This window comes from Ictidomys tridecemlineatus, chromosome 8 (genome assembly GCF_052094955.1).
Source record: "Ictidomys tridecemlineatus isolate mIctTri1 chromosome 8, mIctTri1.hap1, whole genome shotgun sequence".
In the NCBI taxonomy this organism is placed as follows: domain Eukaryota; kingdom Metazoa; phylum Chordata; class Mammalia; order Rodentia; family Sciuridae; genus Ictidomys; species Ictidomys tridecemlineatus.
In genome coordinates this window covers 33274913-33292882 of record NC_135484.1, presented here as the reverse complement: position 1 = coordinate 33292882, position 17970 = coordinate 33274913, and the positions used below count along the sequence as shown (strand labels likewise).

Here is a 17970-nt window from a genome sequence, read left to right as displayed (position 1 = left end):
TTAGATTCGTCTAATTACTGGGTCATTGCCAGGTGTCCAGTTCCCATTATGTGCTGCAGACAGTTTGACACTTTCACTTCAGAAAATAATTTGAAAATTATTTTTGACTTTATGGCTTTATTACCCATTGTGTCTAAAATTCAGAGACTAGCCTGTTGATTATATTATATTGGATGTCTAATTCACGTGCTTGTTGTATTAAAATCTGAGTTGCTTAAGAGATCTGATTGAGGAAATGATTTTGCAGAAAGTTAAAACTTTGAATCAGTTGTAAAATCTGCCCTCTCACATCATGCTTTGCTTGTTGGATACTAGCCATACTTCTGCTTTTTCACGAGTAGGGGGGGGCATGGGGTTCTCCTAACAGTATGGTAGCTTCAGACGGCCCGCCACACTTCACTCAGTTTTCTATCATGGGAGCAGGTTTTTATGTGCTTCAGCTTTGGCCATTTTGAAAGGCTTTTCCTCTGGGAAAGCCTCATGATCACGGCCACTCTAGTTATGTCTTTCTTCTGCACTTGCTGGTATGTTTCACAGCAAAGTTCAAGTCCCCTGAAATTTTCTGTAGGATATGATTTTGTTTTCTTTTGTGATCTGGCCTCCCTTTGGGCACGTTTCCTTTTATTTCTCAGCACCTCTGTTTTCTCTCCATACCAAACTACTGAGATTTCATATTCTGGACCCCTTTTACTGTTCCCTGTGCTGGAATTCCCCCTTCCCCTCCCTAGGCCAACTAACCCTTAGATAAAGCAAAGCAAACTTTGTCTTTGAGGACAGATGTGGGAGGAATAAGGGAACTTCCTCTCTGATGAACACTTTACCTGCATCTTCTTGTTTCACCCTTTTATGTACTCCTTTGGGGGTAGTGTCTATCTTGCAGGTCAGTTTACAGACAAGGAGGTGCAGAGTGGTTATTGCATTGGTTCACGTCACTTACTGGCAGAGCTGGATATTGAGAACAGGCTTCTCTAGTATTAAAGTTGATTATCTTAATCTTATATACTATACTGCTGCTTGAAGACTGAGAATATTTTCATATCAACAGAGATACAAGAAAAATTTACAGGGATAGAGGAGGTAAAAACTTATGTCAGCTGAAGAAATTAGGAAGGCTTTGAAAAGCAGAGTTCTTTTGGTCTTTCGGTGCTGAAAATAGAGATTCAGTGAAGACTTCTAGGGGCAGCAATGGGAGGAGGGCAAGAGAGAAGGGTATCTAGAAGAGGCAGGAACTTCAAAATCCAGAGAGTGGTAGAGGAGAACAGCAGGTCTCCACCAGTGGTCTGGAAAATATTGTGGTCATTAACAAGGCACTTTTTGCCTAAGCAAGCTTTGGAAACTTTACCACTGCCTAATTTGTTCTTTTTTAAATGCAGAGAAGCATTTGTAGATTAATGTCTTAGGGCCAGCCATCAGAAAAGGCAGGTGACTAAGTGGTGGTGGAAAAGAGCCTGGCAGGGTTCCCAGTGCCAGAGCAGTTTTTCTACCTGAACGTCTAATGATGTCTGAAATTTATCCACAGAGAATTATTCCTCTGGGTCATAAGGATTTAGTCTTTGAAAGTCCCTCAGTAAAATGCAGATACTCTCCCGAGAGTGATAGCATCTTATCTAGTAAGAATAATTGCCATTTAGCTGAGAGCAAGACCATGTGGCTGCAAAGCTCAGTGCTCTCTTAACGCTCAGTTTTGCCCTCCTGGATGAATGTTTAGAGCTGTTTAGTTACCAGACATCTTTGCCTTTAAAACACATTGGTAATTAGAATTAAAATGTCAGCATTGAAAGTAATAAAATGATAAGAATAACCTCAGTAGTGTCTTCTAATGATCTATTATTGAAGACAAAAAAAAAAAAAAATAGAAAAAGAGCCTTTGTCCCTAAAGCAAAAATAAAGAAGAGAATTTTGAATCAATTAAAGGTGGTTCAAGCCAAGCCAAACAAACCACACTTTTGCTACCCCTTAAAAATTTCAGACATAATTGTTTTCTGATTGACCTGGCTACATCAACATGCAGAAGACATTACCATGTCAGCTGGTGTGTTTGTTTTGCTTGATAATCCCTTTTGTAAAATTTAAAATTTGGAAATTCTTAATTGTAGAAGGGAGCCACTTGGCAAATTTTTGTACTGCTCTGAGATCTCTAGATTAAAAGAACTGATAATTTAAAGAGAGAGAGGGAGAAAGAGAGAGAGAGAGAGAGAGAGAGATGAAGTTTCTCATCATTCCAAAGCCATAAAAGCATTACCAGCCTCAGAAACTGTTTACTTGGGGGAAAAAACAAGTTAGCAAATCAGTCTTCCTGGAATTCTTTCATTGGGACTTTGGTAATGTTAGCAAGGCCTAAAACCGTGTGCTCACATTTTTCTACAGTAGTGGGTGGTAGAAGACATAGTGAATGTGAATTTGAGAAGACACAGAAAAAGTTGATCTCTGTGTCCTTTTGCATATGATAAGGTTGCTTTGAAAATGCTTTGAGGATTTTGATTTTTTAGATAAGTAACTTTGATAAGGGCAGATGTACTTTACTTTCTCAGGGTTACAGGATGCCTTAGAGGATATGATGAAACCTATGGACTCCACCCCCGCCCCAGAATATACATGTGCACATAACCATAATTTTGAAAGCATCTCATGCATCAACCCTTGAAGTCTATCCACAGATCTCTGACTTAGAGAAGCTTACTGTCCCTAGTGACATTGTATCTTTATTTTGTATTTAGACTGTGAATCAATTACTGCCAATTAATATTAGAAGGAAAAGATGACAGGTTAAATGTTGTGTTGTGGGGATATTACCTTTTTTTCTTCAAAAGTTTTTGAGCCATATCCTTCTAAATATAATAGTTGTGCATTTTTACTTGGAGATTCCATTCAGTAGTGTTCTGTTTCTTAGTGTTTGAAATGCAAAGTGGTTTCCAGTTGAGCAAGAAATCTACAACTTCAGCCACAGCAGCCTTTCTGTTTATGAAAATATTTGATGCTATTTTTTGCATTTATCAAGTAAGCATATATGAAATAACGTGTAATACTTAAAAGTGCATATAAATTAACATGTAAAGTAAAACATCTTACCTGAACCTAATTAGCAAGTTTTCCCTTATTTTTTTAAAAATCATAATTCAGAATTGATTTTGTCACATTCTTTAATACCATTAATTAATAATTATCATGGCAGCTTGTTTTTTCTTCTCTTGCCCAGTAGATGGTACTGTCAGCCTTATTATGAAATATTCTGTTTCCAGAGTTGATCAGTAAGAATAATTCTGTTTCTTTTTTTAATTTGACTTATTTTTAGTTCTTTTCCACCTCATTAAATTTTGCCATTTTCCAGACTGCTATATCATGCTAAATGTTCTACACACATGTTCCTTGAGAACTTGTATCTAGAATGTGTGAATTCAGGGCCATGCACAGAGATAACTGTCAGGCATCCAACACACAAACAGTAAACTCAGGTTATTGCAGAAACTACTTTGTTTGAAGCTTGCCATAAGGTGAGAGGAAGTTTTCAATATTAGGAATGTGAATGTCCATGTAATCAAAATACCTTTACTTTTTAATGATAAAATTGTTCTGTAAACTAGAGATGAAGATAATGGAGACTTTTATTTTATTTGGTATTGGAGATGGAACATAGGGATGCTTAATCCAAGAACCACATCTCCAGCTCTTTTTATATTTTATTTAGAAACAGGGTCTCACTAAGTTGCTTAGGGCCTTGCTAAGTTGCTGAGCCTAGCTTTGAACTTTCGATTCTCCTGCCTAGTGGTGCACACCTGTAATCCCAAGCTGCTGGGATTACAGGTGTGCACCACTAGGCCTGGCTTATTCTTTTTGTTATTATATTTCCTTTTTGTATTGCGGATTAAATCTCCAATGCTTTGCTACTGAACAGTATTTACTTTTTGAGGCAGGGTCTTGGTAAGTTGCCCAGGCTGTACTCACACTTGAAACCTTTCTGCCTTAGCCTCCCTGAGTTGCTGGGACTACAGGTGTGTACCACACTACACATGACTTAATAGTGGGGGATGGAGATTATATATATATATTTGGTGGTGCTGGGGATTGAACCCAGGGCCTTGTGCATGCAAGGGAAGCACTGTACCAACTTAGCTATATCTCCAGCCTAATAATGGAGAATATTAAAAGGCAGTAAAGAAAGAGGAAGCACAGCTCTGGGAGGGAGACATCAATACAAGTAAAATACAACTGGAAAATCTATGGGACTGCATAGCTTCAGTTGCACCTGTGTTCTGTTTTCCTTCCCCCAATTTGAAATTTGCAAAATGCAAAGGTCTTAATGTTGGTGAAAGTCTTGTCCAAGATGCAATTGTTTCAATTAATTTTTAACACATAGCTAATTTGTATAAAGACTATATATGAGTCATGTAATAATTATTGTCCTGAACATTTTTGTAAATCTTGCCTCTTTCTGCTGTGTCATCCCTAGTTTCGGGTAAATGAGTTTGGAGCCTTGGAAGTTATTACAGATGAAAGTGAAATGGAAAATGTTAAAAAAGCAACTGCTACCACCACTTGGATGGTACCAACTGCTCAAGAAGGTAAGAAGGAGTCGTCTGCTTTTTATTTATTCCCATTGAGAGTTTCGAAATGAGAATATCTAAGGTTTTAAAACAGGCTGGAAATTTGAAAGTCCTGGGTGATTTTTGTGTCTCATGTTCTTAGGTAAATTTCTGTAATGAAAAATGATAGGAGCCAGCTTTTAAAATATTTAAAATAACTATAAACTGTCTTCTTTCCTAATGCCAGATCTGTAATAGCACAAAGTTAGTTTGAAATTATCAAGTAAATCCAAGTTGTAATCGCCTACACAGGTGATTGAGCCAAAGCCTGCCACTTTTTTTCTCATCTATTCCGATGGTTGTAACTAACACCTATATGCTGATGACTCCTAAATCTATTATCTCCAGCCCCGACCTCTCCCCCGAGCTCCAGGCCCGTATTTCCACCTGCCTACTGGACATCTCCACCTGGATGTCCCACAGGTACCTCAAACTACACATGTCTGAAATGCAATTCATTTTCTATTTCTTTCTCCCTTTCCCCCAAACCTGTTCTTTCCTCCGTAACCCATGTTTCAGTTGACCTAGCACCATCCGCCCAGTGGACAGGCCAGAAATACAGGAGTCATCCTGAATTTGTTCTTCCCATCCCCATATCCTCTTACTTAATGCTCTTGGTTTTTATTTCCTAAATATGTCTCAGATCTGGCCTTTTCTATTATCACTGCTACTGCCTTAATTTAGGCCCTTATCAACTCTTACCTGAACTATTGCAGAAGTCTTTTTAAGTAATTACTTTGCTTCTAATCTCACACCCTTCCAACTTACCCTGCACCCTGAAGTCAGAAGAATTATGTAGATTGCTTATCTGACACTTGCTGATTTCTCTTTGCCTCTTTAGCAAAACATACCAAGATTTGGGTGACCTGCACCCACCTGCTTGCTGTCTCCTTCCTTTCTGTCCCCTTCTCTGTGTGTGTTGTGTCCTGCCAGTGCCAGCAGCACAGAATTATATGGGATTTTCCCAACTCAGCTTGTGGTTTCATGCTTCCTTGCCTTTATTCATGCTGTTTTTTCTGGCTCAAATGCCATTTCTCTCTTTGTCCATTTGGCACATTTCTCTTCAGCCATCAAAACCCTATTGAGGCTTTGTATCAGAAAATCCTTCCCTGACCTCACCCCACGCCGAATGAATCACTTCTTCCTTTGCACTACTTCTGGAACTTGTTCATGCTTCTATTATTGCATGCATCACATTTTATTGTAAATATTGGTTTTCTTGCCTGTCTCCTCCTCTAGACTGTGAGCTGTCTTGGGCAAGGTCTATAACTGTCGTTACCAGTGTGTAGCATAAATTGTTGCCTTATAAATGTTTGCTGAATGAATGATTAGTTTAATGATTTAGGCAAAATGAAATTCGAGTTACCCAATGATTTGTGTAATTATGATTCAGAAAATCTACTACATTAAAAGTAAAATAGATGCTAATTAAGTAAAACAAAATTACTTATCAAAAGGCTAGAAACATGAAATGACAATAAATGACCCTTTTGATTTTATCAGAGATGCACCTATAGATTAGAATTCTAGAGACTGACCATTGTATCTTTGGAATTGAGTGATTAACGAAGTTTTCTCCATTTTGCTTTGAACTCCGTAGAAAAAGCCTTGTACAAGCATCTGTTTATTTTTTGGCAGATTATTTTATTATAGAAATAATTCGAGTGATTTCCTGCCAAGACCATTTCCCTCTCCCTCCCAAATTCTGTAGTTCAATATTCCATTCATTCAGCAAACAGGATTCTTCATTGTGTTCCTAACAAAATTATTAGAAGGAAAATTATACGTATATTTTGGAATGTCTTCTGCCATGATTTTAATTCTTTTCTTCTTCTGTTCATCTTCTAGTCTTTTCAGAGAAGACTGGGGTGCCTTTCAGGCTGAAGGATCCACTGAAAGTAGAAGGGCTTCAATTCTGTGAGAACTGTTGTCAGTATGGCAATGTAGATGAGTGTCTTTCTGGAGGAAACTATTGCAGCCAGAATTGTGCTCGGCATGTCAAAGACAAGTAGGTTGTTGCCCTGTTCCATCTATAAAGTGGGTTTCGGAGTCCAACATCACGGTGCCTTTAAATACAGAGGTTTTGCGCACTCTGCTGTGTGTCACCCATTTTTGCCTTCTTTTTCAGAGACTTTCCCCCTTGGGGACACATAACCCGGGTCCTTTTTAGGTCTAGTGACTCTTGTCACACCTGATTTGAATTGTACTGCCAGTGTTCTCCCTGAAGTACAACGGTGCCTCTGCCTTCAGCCTTACATTTACATTAACTTGATTATACCCCAGCTAAGAGTATTTAGGTTTTTCTGGGATACACTCACATCTTAATGATAACAGTATGTATGGAAACACAGTTCTGTTTGTATTTTCGGGAGTTCTTAGGTAATTCAGTTAAAACTCCACAAGTGAAACAAAGCTTCCCACTGACTGGCTGGCAGTGAGTCACCTGAGTGAACGTGGCCATGGAGGGTAGCACAGTGAGTCATGTTAGGATGATCTCAGGGTGCAGACAGGTGCTGTGTGACCTTCCCTTTTGGGGACCCTGACAGGGTTGAGCTAGTCAGCAAGAAGGTATATTTCTTACATGTAATTGTGTATATAGACAGATGACTTGATGTTTAAGTGTAGTGGAGCTTCCCACATATTTAAATCCTCATGGCCTTGGAATTTTCTTTTTTTTTTGGTTGCCAACTGATGCTATACAAAGTTGCTTTTCACCTTTTTAGTTATTTTCCCACTCTTAATATTGCTAGATCCTTGCTTTAAAATTGATCTGAAGATAAGTACCTCTAAGTCACTAGTTCTTCTTTAGATGGCAGACATGGCAGACAAATAATTGTATACTTGTTAGCATCTATTTCACTAAAATTGCTGGTCCCCTTTTAAAATTGACAAATAAGGTAATTTATACTTTCAACCCTGATAGAGTGTCCTACATAATAGTGATTTTAACTGTTCTCTGAATGTGATATTCTACTGCCTATGAACTTCTCCTGGTGATTAAATATTAAATATATTTCCTTTGGAGATAGATTTTTGAAAATAATTTTTGAATTGATAATCAACATGTAGATGTTTGATAGGTATTGTTTCCTGTCACTATTTTGGGGTTATAAACACAACAGAGACCAGAAGGAAGAAAGGGATGTAGGAGAAGACAACGAGGAAGAGGATCCTAAGTGTAGTCGGAAGAAAAAACCAAAATTATCTCTGAAGGCTGACCCCAAGGAGGATGGAGATGAGAGAGATGATGAAATGGTTAGTATCTCTTAGGTAACTGCCAAGGACCACGGGGATGCTTCTCAAGTGGGTGGTGAAGTGGTCTCAAGTACTGCCCTTGAGCCAGTTATTTGAGTTCAAATGTTGTTCTGTTACTGTTACTGTTTGACAGTTGCCTGGCCTCTTTGTGTCTTACTGTGTTCCTCTCAAAAGGAGAATAATAAGTAATAGTACCTTCCTTTCAGATAAGGAAGTGGGAGGTGCTGGAATTTACTACTGGGCTAAGAGGCAACAACAAAACCTTGTAAAATGATAAACCCATTTTGATAAATTACAAGTAGTGCTCAAAAAACTATATGAGTAGATAGAAGATGGCACATAAATATCAAGTACCTTTGGGGAAAAAATCATTCAAATTGTGCTAATTAAAACATAGATATCTTATCCCTAAAGTATGTCTGAGTGGTTCCATATGAAAAAAGTACTTAGAAGTCATAAAGCTTCACTTAATTTCAACATCAAGCCACAGTTATTTGCTGGACACTATTCTGCAAGTGTGGAGTATAGGGGAATGAATGAAAGAGTAAAGAGGCCAGGGTCTCTCCTTGCAGAGACATTTTCTTCTTGTTAGGGGGACATAATAGATAAAGTAAATGAACAGGAGTAATATCCATCCTAAGTGTTATGTTGAGAATTAAAATGGGGCATTAGGATTGGCTGAATCATCTAAGTTGGGTTTTCAGATGATCACTGTGGTTCACAGTAATGAGAAGCCAGTGCTGAGCAGTTAGGAGCGAGCAGCCCTTGGGGCAGCTGGACTTCTAGGGGGAAAGCCTAAGGTGAGAATATACACGGCATGTTCTATCAAGGAAATATCAAAAAGACAAGATAGTCAAGCATCAGGGATGGGGGCAGAATGGAGTGAGGTGAGGCTGAAGAGGTTTTGTGTAGTCAGGGAAGATGGGCCTTCATGGTAAACCAGAGTCATGGGTTTTCATTGTTTCCTGGGTGTAATGGGAAGTTGAAGGCAAGGAGATGCTTTGATATGATAAAGGGAACCAGTTAGAAGTTGCTGGCAATAGAATAGGTCAGAGGGCTATACAAGATAGAAGTCAGTGTATTTAGAACTGTTGGTAGAGGTAGGGTTGTCAGGCTGTGGGAGGGAAAGGGAAGACTCAGAAGTTCTAAGAATTTCTTAGATTAAGAATAGGAAGGCAGGGGTGGCACAGAGAACCAGGAGTCCTTTGGCCATCATTAGTTTAATATACTCATGAATATCTCAAGTAAAATCCCATGTGTGCAGTTGGGCACAGACACATGGAGTCAGGGCAGGGAGCTGGAGATGAAGGTTAGGAGTGTTTGGCATAGAAACGACCTTGAGATTCCAAGGAAAGTGGACAGATGGAGGAGAGAAGGGGCTGGATTGGCAGAAACATCTGCAGAGGAGCGTGAGAGGGGGGCTAGTGAGGTCTGAGGAGAGCCAGAACATAGTGGTCATGAAGCTGAGAGCAAACTATGTTTTGAGGAGGAGGGGGCAGCATTTATGCCCTTCCATAGTGTAATCCTTGGAAGCGTTGTTCTTTTTCTGGAGACCTCAGGCCAAAAGCAACACAGTACTCAAATGAATGATATTCTTACATTTCCTTCAAATTTACGAAGTGAAATTGAAAAGAACAGCAAGAAAATAAGCTTGCTGACAGGTCTCTTGCTTTTCATTGGTGCCAGTTTCATGAACTTTTAAAGTCATAGTTTTCCTTTTTTACTGTAGGAGAACAAACAAGATGGAAGGATCCTGAGAGGTTCACAGAGAGCCCGAAGGAAAAGACGAGGGGACTCGGCTGTCTTAAAGCAGGGTGAGCTGATGAGAGAATACTTTTGCTTGTAACTGAGTGAAATTGAAAACACTTCGTCTAAGTAAGTTCTAGTCCCCATTATTCTGTATACTGTCATAGTTAAAGTATCGTTGTGGTTCTTTGATTCAGTTTTCTCACTAAAAATGACTTTGAGGAAGTAGATTTAAAGAAAAAGATGGGAATTAGTAACTTTCAAGTAGGTTCATGGCAAGCTTGCGAACATCACCCACCCCCACCCCCCAATTGGGTAGATGGTTCCTGCTCCAAAACCTCTGTTCTTGTTCATTTCATGTTCCCTCTCAGCGTATCCAACTCCAGACATGGAACCTTTTTCCTGTTTGAGTTCTTCAGGCAGCATTTTATTCTCAGGAGGAATCCAGGCTGCAGCCCTTGCTTCATTATTCGGCTGCACACACTCGTTCCCCTATTTGGCATGGGCCTTGGTTCGTTTATATGGCGGCCTCTGTGCAGCTTGGATCTGGGGCCTGCTGCATCTGCCCTGTCAGTCCTTCCTTCTGGGTCACTCCTCTTTGCATAGCCCAGCTCCCAACCTGCAGTTACACGGTTCCTGCAAGTCATTCCATTGGTGCCTGGAAGTGTTCCTTGCTCATTCTCCTGTTAATTTTTCAAAAAAGAAATATTTCACCTGCTTCAAGATAGCAGCGTAATTTTTACATCTTTTTAGAGATGGCTTTTATCAGTGAGATTAAAGGGAGTAAATGAAATGCCTGAGTTATTCAGCACTCTGTCTCAAAATGTTTTATTTCTTCAACCTTTCTTTCCTTTCCGCTTAATTTCTGCTCTGGATGAAATTTCAACCCCTTGGTTCTTCTAGCTCTTTTTTCCTTTAATCATTTTTTTTCCCCTTAAATGTCCTGATTTTTTTTTCCTTGTGGGGGCTCTCTCTCTCTCTCTCTCTCTCTCTCTCTCTCTCTCTCTCTCTCTCTTTTGCCTGTTTCAGTGCATCCCCTGAATATTTTCCCCCTAACTTTCCTATCCATCAAGCTGTTGTACTCCTTCCCTCATTTTTAATATTTTTATCAGATTAATCAAGAATAAAATAGATATGAACTACCTCCCTGTTTTATCAATTACATATTTTTTTTTCTGAATTGAAAAATACTGACTCTCACTGCATCAATTTGTTTCCTCTCCTTTTCTAAGATCAGTGGATGTTCCCTAAACATTCAGTGCACTGGCCTTTTTTCAGTCTTCTACTTCATAATCTCTTAGGAAAAAAATTTTTGAGCATCCTGCTTTTAGAAGTTTTCACTTCCTGTAGGTTCCATGGACTGACCTCTCTCTGCTTCCTGCGGGTCTCCTTCATTTATTCTAAGCTCTTCTGCTTCTTTGTTCCGCCCTCATATCAGTGGGTATTCACCACAGCTCTCATTTTCTTTGGAAAGAAATACGAGCCATGGAAGTAAGAGAAGAGAGGGGAATAGTACAGTTGGAAGTGAGAGGTCACAAAATACACAGTGGATTTCTTAGATTTGGAAATGCCATCATTCAGTCTCACTTGCCTTTCAGGTTTGCCTCCTAAAGGCAAGAAAGCTTGGTGCTGGGCATCCTATCTGGAGGAAGAGAAAGCAGTGGCAGTGCCTGCAAAGCTGTTCAAGGAGGTACGACCTTTCTAGAAGTACTGTGTGTAAGGGCGAAGGGGCTCGAATACTGATGTGGATTAGTATTGTCATTTCCGCTGTCTGTTTAGGAAATGTGACTTGGGATAATTTCTCAAACACACTGCTTTTCATGTGTGTGTGACCCAGAAGGGCACCTCCAAGGCCAGTTAGCACCAGTGCATGCCTGCTTTCCCATGTGTGGCATGTGTGGCACACACATGCTATTTTCTATCAACATTTACTAGACTTTCAGTTATGATTTTGAATAGGAATACTAATACTATTACTGGAAAATTAATGGATAAAGAAAAACTAGCATGAAATTTCATGTTAACATCATGGCCCAGAGAGAATGAAAAGGGGTTACTGAGATTTAATAACAAAGAAACATCTAAAAATGGGTAACTATATTGCATTAGTAATAATAAAATATTTTGTCATAGAATATTTTTAAATTAGTTAAAAAATGTAGGTTTCAGGTATAGTTCTGAGTATGAACTTCTGCCCCAGGCTAAAACAGAGGAGCCAGATAGTGAATATTTTGGTGTCTGCTACATCAGCACAACTTGATTGTGTAGCATGAAGGCACCATGTAGAACATGGCAGAGTCAGGGGGTGGTTAGCTCACTCCTGCAAAGTTTTATTCATAAAACTTATGGTGGGCTGGATTTGACTCCCAGACTGCAGTTTGCTAACCTTTGGTTTAAGTTATTTAGTTATAATTAATTGTGGTTATGTAATAAATCTATCATATATATCTTCATGAATGAACATGAGGAGGTTCTAAAACATATCATCATTTTTTAAAAACTCCTTCTGTATTAGGGTAATTACATCAACAATGACAATATTTAATTTAAACAATGAATTTGTTTTTCACATGAATTTGTTCTGGATAATTATTTTCTGTAAGTCTGGATCTTTACCAGATTTTTTTTTCCTCTTCTTTATGAAAGTACAACTAATTACTTGAATCAGTAATACATTCAAGTGATTCGTAATATAAAAGTACCAAAAGAACATAAAACACAAAGTCCCCTAAAGCTCTATCCCCTTAAGCACTAGGTTTTCCAGCTGTTCCCTAAAGCTCTGTGCTCTTAAGCACCAGGTTTGCCAGGTGTCCACTAAGCCGCTGTCCTCTTAAGCACAAGGTTTGCCTCCCCTGAAGTGACCACCAGTACTAGTTATTCTATTTCCTTCCTAGAAATTTTTAAGTACATACTAGCAACCTGCATATCTAAATCCTCTTCTTCCTCTTTTAAAACCAGTGACACCATGTGTCCCATACATTTTGGACTTTGCTTTTTTGTTTAACTTCATAGTTTGTGGATTATTCCACTTCATTTTGTTTATCCCTTGATCATTCTTTATACTCCTGTGTATTACTGTGTCTTACATCTGCTCCATAAAAATTGAAACTGTTCCCTGCTGATTGACACACAGACACATACATATTTTCAGACGTTCATTATATGCTCTAGTGACCTTGTACACCTGTCGTTTTGCACCTGTATGTTAGGTAATTTCCTAAAATTTTGAATTGCTGATTTGAAGAGAATACTCAGTTTTTTTTACAGATATTATGAATTTACTAGAGATTGTACCAGTTTTCGTTCCTGTTAGCAATGCATACCTTTACCAGTTTTCCTAGAGCCACCTATCCAGCTCTTTACCAGTCTCATAGGTGAAAGACATCCTTGTTTAATTTTAATTTGTGCAACTGATAGGTGAGGTTGAGTATCTTTTCAAATGTGTGGAAGACAAAGGCTGTAAACCTTAACTTTCTTTTCTATGACTTGCCTTAATCTTTGTCCATTTTGCATTGAATTATTCTGGATATTTTGTTATAATTTATATTTAGTTTTTTTTTATTTTTTTCCCTTATTTTTCTGGCTAAAGAGTCTTTAGGAATGATAATTATTCACATTTATAACTGGGCCTTTGAGGTGATACTAAAGCTGCTGTCATATTGCTTCTCAGTACCAGTCCTTCCCATATAACAAAAATGGATTCAAAGTTGGCATGAAGTTGGAAGGTGTGGACCCTGAGCATCAGTCCGTGTACTGCGTCCTGACTGTGGCTGAGGTAAGCTTTGCCTCTTTCTTATTTTTAAAATTAAATGGTGATACTGGGTGTTAGGAAAACTGTGCCTTGGGCTGAGTGCTCACTTCATGCCAGGCAGGTCGCTCAGTGTCGTGTGTACATTATCTCCCCGACCTTCTTGAGAATTCTGACCTGTGCCAATTGTGTTTTTTTTTATCCTTGTTCTATAGATGAGGGAGCTAAGGTTCAGAGATGCGGAGGTGATATGTACAAGGCCACAGAGCCTCATCATGGTGGAACAAGGATTTCGCCTCAGTTCTGACTCCATAAATGTTTCCATGCTACATTCCTTAACATAAGGAGCAGACCAACAGATATTTATATTTTTGTGTGTGTTTTGGGGTGTCTCTGAAAAATTTTTGAAAAAGTGGCTACGTCAAATATCTCTTTCTCCATATGTACTATAAGTCCAGAGTATTATTGGGAACATTTCTTTTTGATTTCTTTTTTTCCTTCTTTATTTGCCTCCTTGCTCCTTCCTGTGATCCAAGGTTATGCATCTTTTAAAAACCTTCCCCAAAGAATAAGATGATCTTGGCTACTAGGTTTAGTTATCATAATATTCTTTCAGTGACTTGGTGAATTTGTAAGGAGCTTGGCTCTTGCAGAGCACATAGTATATGACAGTTGGATGATGGCAATTATAGTGAGTGATAACGACAGTTACTCTAACCTGCAGCACATGCCAGGTAGTGATCCAGCTTCCTTCCATCTCTTAATTTATACTGGAAACAAGCTTTTGAGATGGAGGCCATTCCTCTATCTTTCACATATATAGTGAAAGGAAAATACTGTATTCTGCAGGTTCTATATACAGCATGAGAATCCTGGGACAGTGTGATTCAGATTGTGTGTTTTCTCTTTTTTGGACTCTGGAGCTTTGTTAGAACCCCTGAGTTGGAAGGGGAGAGCTTCTTTATGGACAGTGTCCTTTGAAGAGGATGAGAACCCTGGAGTGGTTGAGGGCCAGGTGTGAGCGCTGCCCTTGAAGAAGAAGGATCAGGTAGAAGAAGATGAGCTGGAGGATTCTGAGGAGCAGCTAGAGACAGAGAAGGGTGCCAGGAGCAGGGTCTGCCATAGAAAGGAAGGGGAGAATAGTGTCAGATGCTGTGCTTGTTCTCCAGAAGGATGAGGTCACTGTGTCCTGAGCCAGCCCATTTAAGTAGAGCAGAATTGAATTTGAATTTAAGTAGAGCAGAATTGGATTAAGCATAGATTGTCTTTGAGAAGTTTAGCTGTGTGCGTGTCTTCCAGCTCTTGGTTTTTGAAGGAGATGTATTTTACCTTGTCTAGATTTTGTGTGTGTATTTTTGGTACTAGGGATTGAACCCAGGGGTACTTAGCCACTGAACCACATCTCCAGGCCTTTTTATTTTTTATTTTGAGACAGGGTCTCCCTAAGTTGCTCAGGGCCTTGCTAAGTTGCTGAGGCTGGCTTGGAACTTGAGATCCTCCTGTCTCAGTCTCCTGAGTCTCTGGAACTACAGGTGTGTGTCACCATGCCCAGCTCCAGACTTTTTTTTTTATTATAGAAGTTTTGTTTGCTCACTGGGAAAATATCAACTAGTGTGAAAGCACTAGTTCTCTATCCCATCCCCTTTTCCTCTTTTGTAGCCCAGAGAGCATGACCTGAGAAGTTTACTGTGTCCTTCTAGATGTTTTCTATGCATATTTTTCTTTGTGACACATATATTATATACATATGTATGTACTTCATATGTATTATGTATTTCATATATAATATATATATGTACTTTTGGCCATGGGTATTATTCCATTTCATGGAATTGCTTTAATTCACTTAATTACTCTCAAATTGATAACAACTGTGTGGTTTTCTTTGTTATAATTAACAAAAAGTACTTGGATAAATATCTTTTATATCTGATATGTTTTTGCTTATGTAAGTACATCTGTCAGATCCATTCCTAGAATTGCCAGGTGAGAAGTTCTGGACATTTTATGGACATTTAAATTTCTTTCTTTCTCTTTTTTTTTTTTTTTTGTGTGTGTGTGTGTTGTGTGTGTGTGACACATCCCACTATACTAAGGATGAAACTCAGGGGCACTAGCTCTACCACGGCAGCTACATCCTTAGCCATTATTATTATTATTGTGGTGCTGGGGATTGAACCCAGGGCCTTGTGCATGCAAGGCAAGCCTGTACCAACTAAGCTATATCCCCAGCCCTATTTTTTTGTTTTAAGATAGGTTTCACTAAGTCTCTCAGACTGGCTCTGAGCTTGAGATCCTCCCCACTAAGCCTTCAGTTGCTGGGATTGCAGGCAAATGCCACCACATCAGGCTTGGGTATTTACATTTTTGATGTGTGTTACTACTTGGTGATTCATAAGTATATCAGTTGTTACATTCTCACAAAGGATGTATGAAAATTTGTTTAAGACTAAAAGACAAGTCTCTTCTTGATTTTTAAAACTTTCCCTCCTTCCTTCCATATTCCTTTTCCCCTTCTTTCTTCCTCTTTTCTTTTTCCTTTTGTAATGGAAAGAAACCATAAATAGTTTGAATTTTGAGAAATCCACTAGTGAGTCTGGTCCTGGAAGGTTCTGAGAGAGCAGCTGACACAGGGGATGGGAGCAGATGGGATGCAGATACACAGGGGAGTACAGGTCTCAGCCCTGAGGAGGAGTTTCTTCCTGCATTTGAACAGAAGAAAGGGGAACAGCTTGCTATTCCTGAGCACAGGCAAGTCGTACATTTGGAGGAAGACACTTGAGGGGCATCTTTGACACAGAAGGTGAATCATTGCCTGGGAGTGAGGAGTGGAAATAGTGGGATGGGCAGCTGTAGGAGAGGATTTGAAGGCTGTCATGCATTTTGGGAGAGGGAGTAGACAGAGCTGCTGGGAGTGTTCCTATGTAGCAGGGCCATCCCAGCACTCGGTCATGGGTGGTTCTCAGGAGTTTATTGACACTATTTGAAATGGTTTTGTTTCACAAATTAGTGCACAGGGAACTGTTGCTTCCAGAGGACATACAGTGTTAGGTTCCTTCATGGCTCTGGTCACAGTATTTTTATAAACTGATCAATAGATAACCTGATTTACATGAGTTTCTGTTTAAAGACCTCTTATTTAGCTTATATTTTTGTTTCATTAATAGTGAGCCTGTAGCCAGCAACACTACAACTCATGTCTACATGAAGCTTATATAACCCATATATTTTCTCTGTAAGGCACATCACAGCATTCTGGCATTCAGGCCCCCCCCCCCTTTTTTTTCTTTCTAGTACTGGGGTGGAACTTTAGGGCCTTGTGCTGGCTAAGTGAACTACTCTTTCATTGAACTATATCACCAACCTCTTTGGGTTTAAAGAGCAGACATCAACAAAAATGTGACAACCATGTGTTATGGTTTGGATCTAGAAATGTTCATTGAAAAGCTCATGTTTTGAAAGCATGGTTCCCCAGTGCAGGAATGTTCAGAGATGAAGTGAACTAGGTGGTAACCCAAGGCTGGTGGGGCATGGCTGGAGGAAGTAGGGGCTGGGGGGTGGTACTCTTGGGGATTATATTTTGTTCCTGGCTTCTTGCTTTCTCTTTGCTTTCTGACTGCCATGAGCTGAGCAGCTTTCCTCCACCACGCCCTTCTGCCTCTCCTCAGGCCCAGACCAGTGAGTTGGCCAACCGTGGACTGAACCTCTGAAATCATGAGTCTGAAATAAACTTTCCCTCCTTTAAGTTATTCTTGTAAGATCACAGTTGCAAAAAGCTAACACTTTGTATTACCAAGAAGACACATCAAAGGAGACTCATTTACAGTATAGACCAAAGTAAGAAGATAATACCGCCTTGTCAGCCTTGGGTGACTCACATTTTTTTTTTTTTTTTTTGCCACAGTATATGCACATGTTCACAAACACTTGGTGTATTATTTTGTGGGTTAGAAATTGGTTTTAGCAAGCAGGTGTATTCTCAAATTTGGAATGCATGAATAATGAAAACCAATCGTATGTCATTTTTTCTTTCCCAGCACTAATCACTAGACTGGGTATAGTGGGTATAGCTAGGGAGTATGTACACCCTTAGGATATTGAAGTTTAGCCAGATGAAGTTTCAGGAATGATACCAGGACCAGAGTTTTGAAAAATGGGTGAGAAAATATTTTAAGTGATTGCTAAGGAAGCAAGACTTGGTGAGGGGCTGCTAGGAAGAAAATAGAAGGATCAACGCGAGGTTCTTGTTTGCTGAGATAGAAGCAGAAGTGTATTGAGAGTAGCTGGGTGAGCAAACTGGAAGAACAGAAGGTGTATTCCCAGGGTTGGACTTTTTAGTATAGGTGTTGAGAGGCAGAGCAGTTCCTCATGGCAGGCAGATCAGATCACAGGAGTGAGTCTCCCAAATGGAGAGGAAATGAAAGGCACAAGGAAACCAGGGTCCTGGGTGAGTTTCCCTGTGGATGGCCAAGTACTCATGAGTCTGTGCTGGAGAGTTGGAAGAAATGAGCAGCCTTGAGGAAAAGCTTTAGAGGGATGACTGGGTGAATCTCTGGGCAGGGAGGCTGAGGATATCTGAGATTGTTCCCAAAGCATAGCATTCCAGAGACCAAGAGGTATATTGACAGACCATGGAGAGAA

At 39.5% G+C, this 17970-nt stretch overlaps 1 protein-coding gene across 18 annotated transcripts in view; it reads left to right on the top strand.

Annotated features, from left to right (window-relative positions):
* L3mbtl3 (L3MBTL histone methyl-lysine binding protein 3) overlaps positions 1–17970 on the top strand; it is a 110840-nt gene that overhangs the window by 26128 nt on the left and 66742 nt on the right. For 12 of the 18 annotated variants that reach the window (XM_078019173.1, XM_078019177.1, XM_078019178.1 and 9 more), the window contains 7 exons: positions 4448–4559; positions 4929–5003; positions 6429–6588; positions 7661–7835; positions 9565–9649; positions 11180–11271; positions 13252–13356. In XM_078019173.1, coding sequence (XP_077875299.1) covers positions 4448–4559; positions 4929–5003; positions 6429–6588; positions 7661–7835; positions 9565–9649; positions 11180–11271; positions 13252–13356 — 804 coding nt within the window. The remainder of the gene's footprint in view (positions 1–4447; positions 4560–4928; positions 5004–6428; positions 6589–7660; positions 7836–9564; positions 9650–11179; positions 11272–13251; positions 13357–17970) is intronic. The other 6 variants (XM_078019184.1, XM_078019185.1, XM_078019187.1 and 3 more) reach the window with 4 other exon arrangements.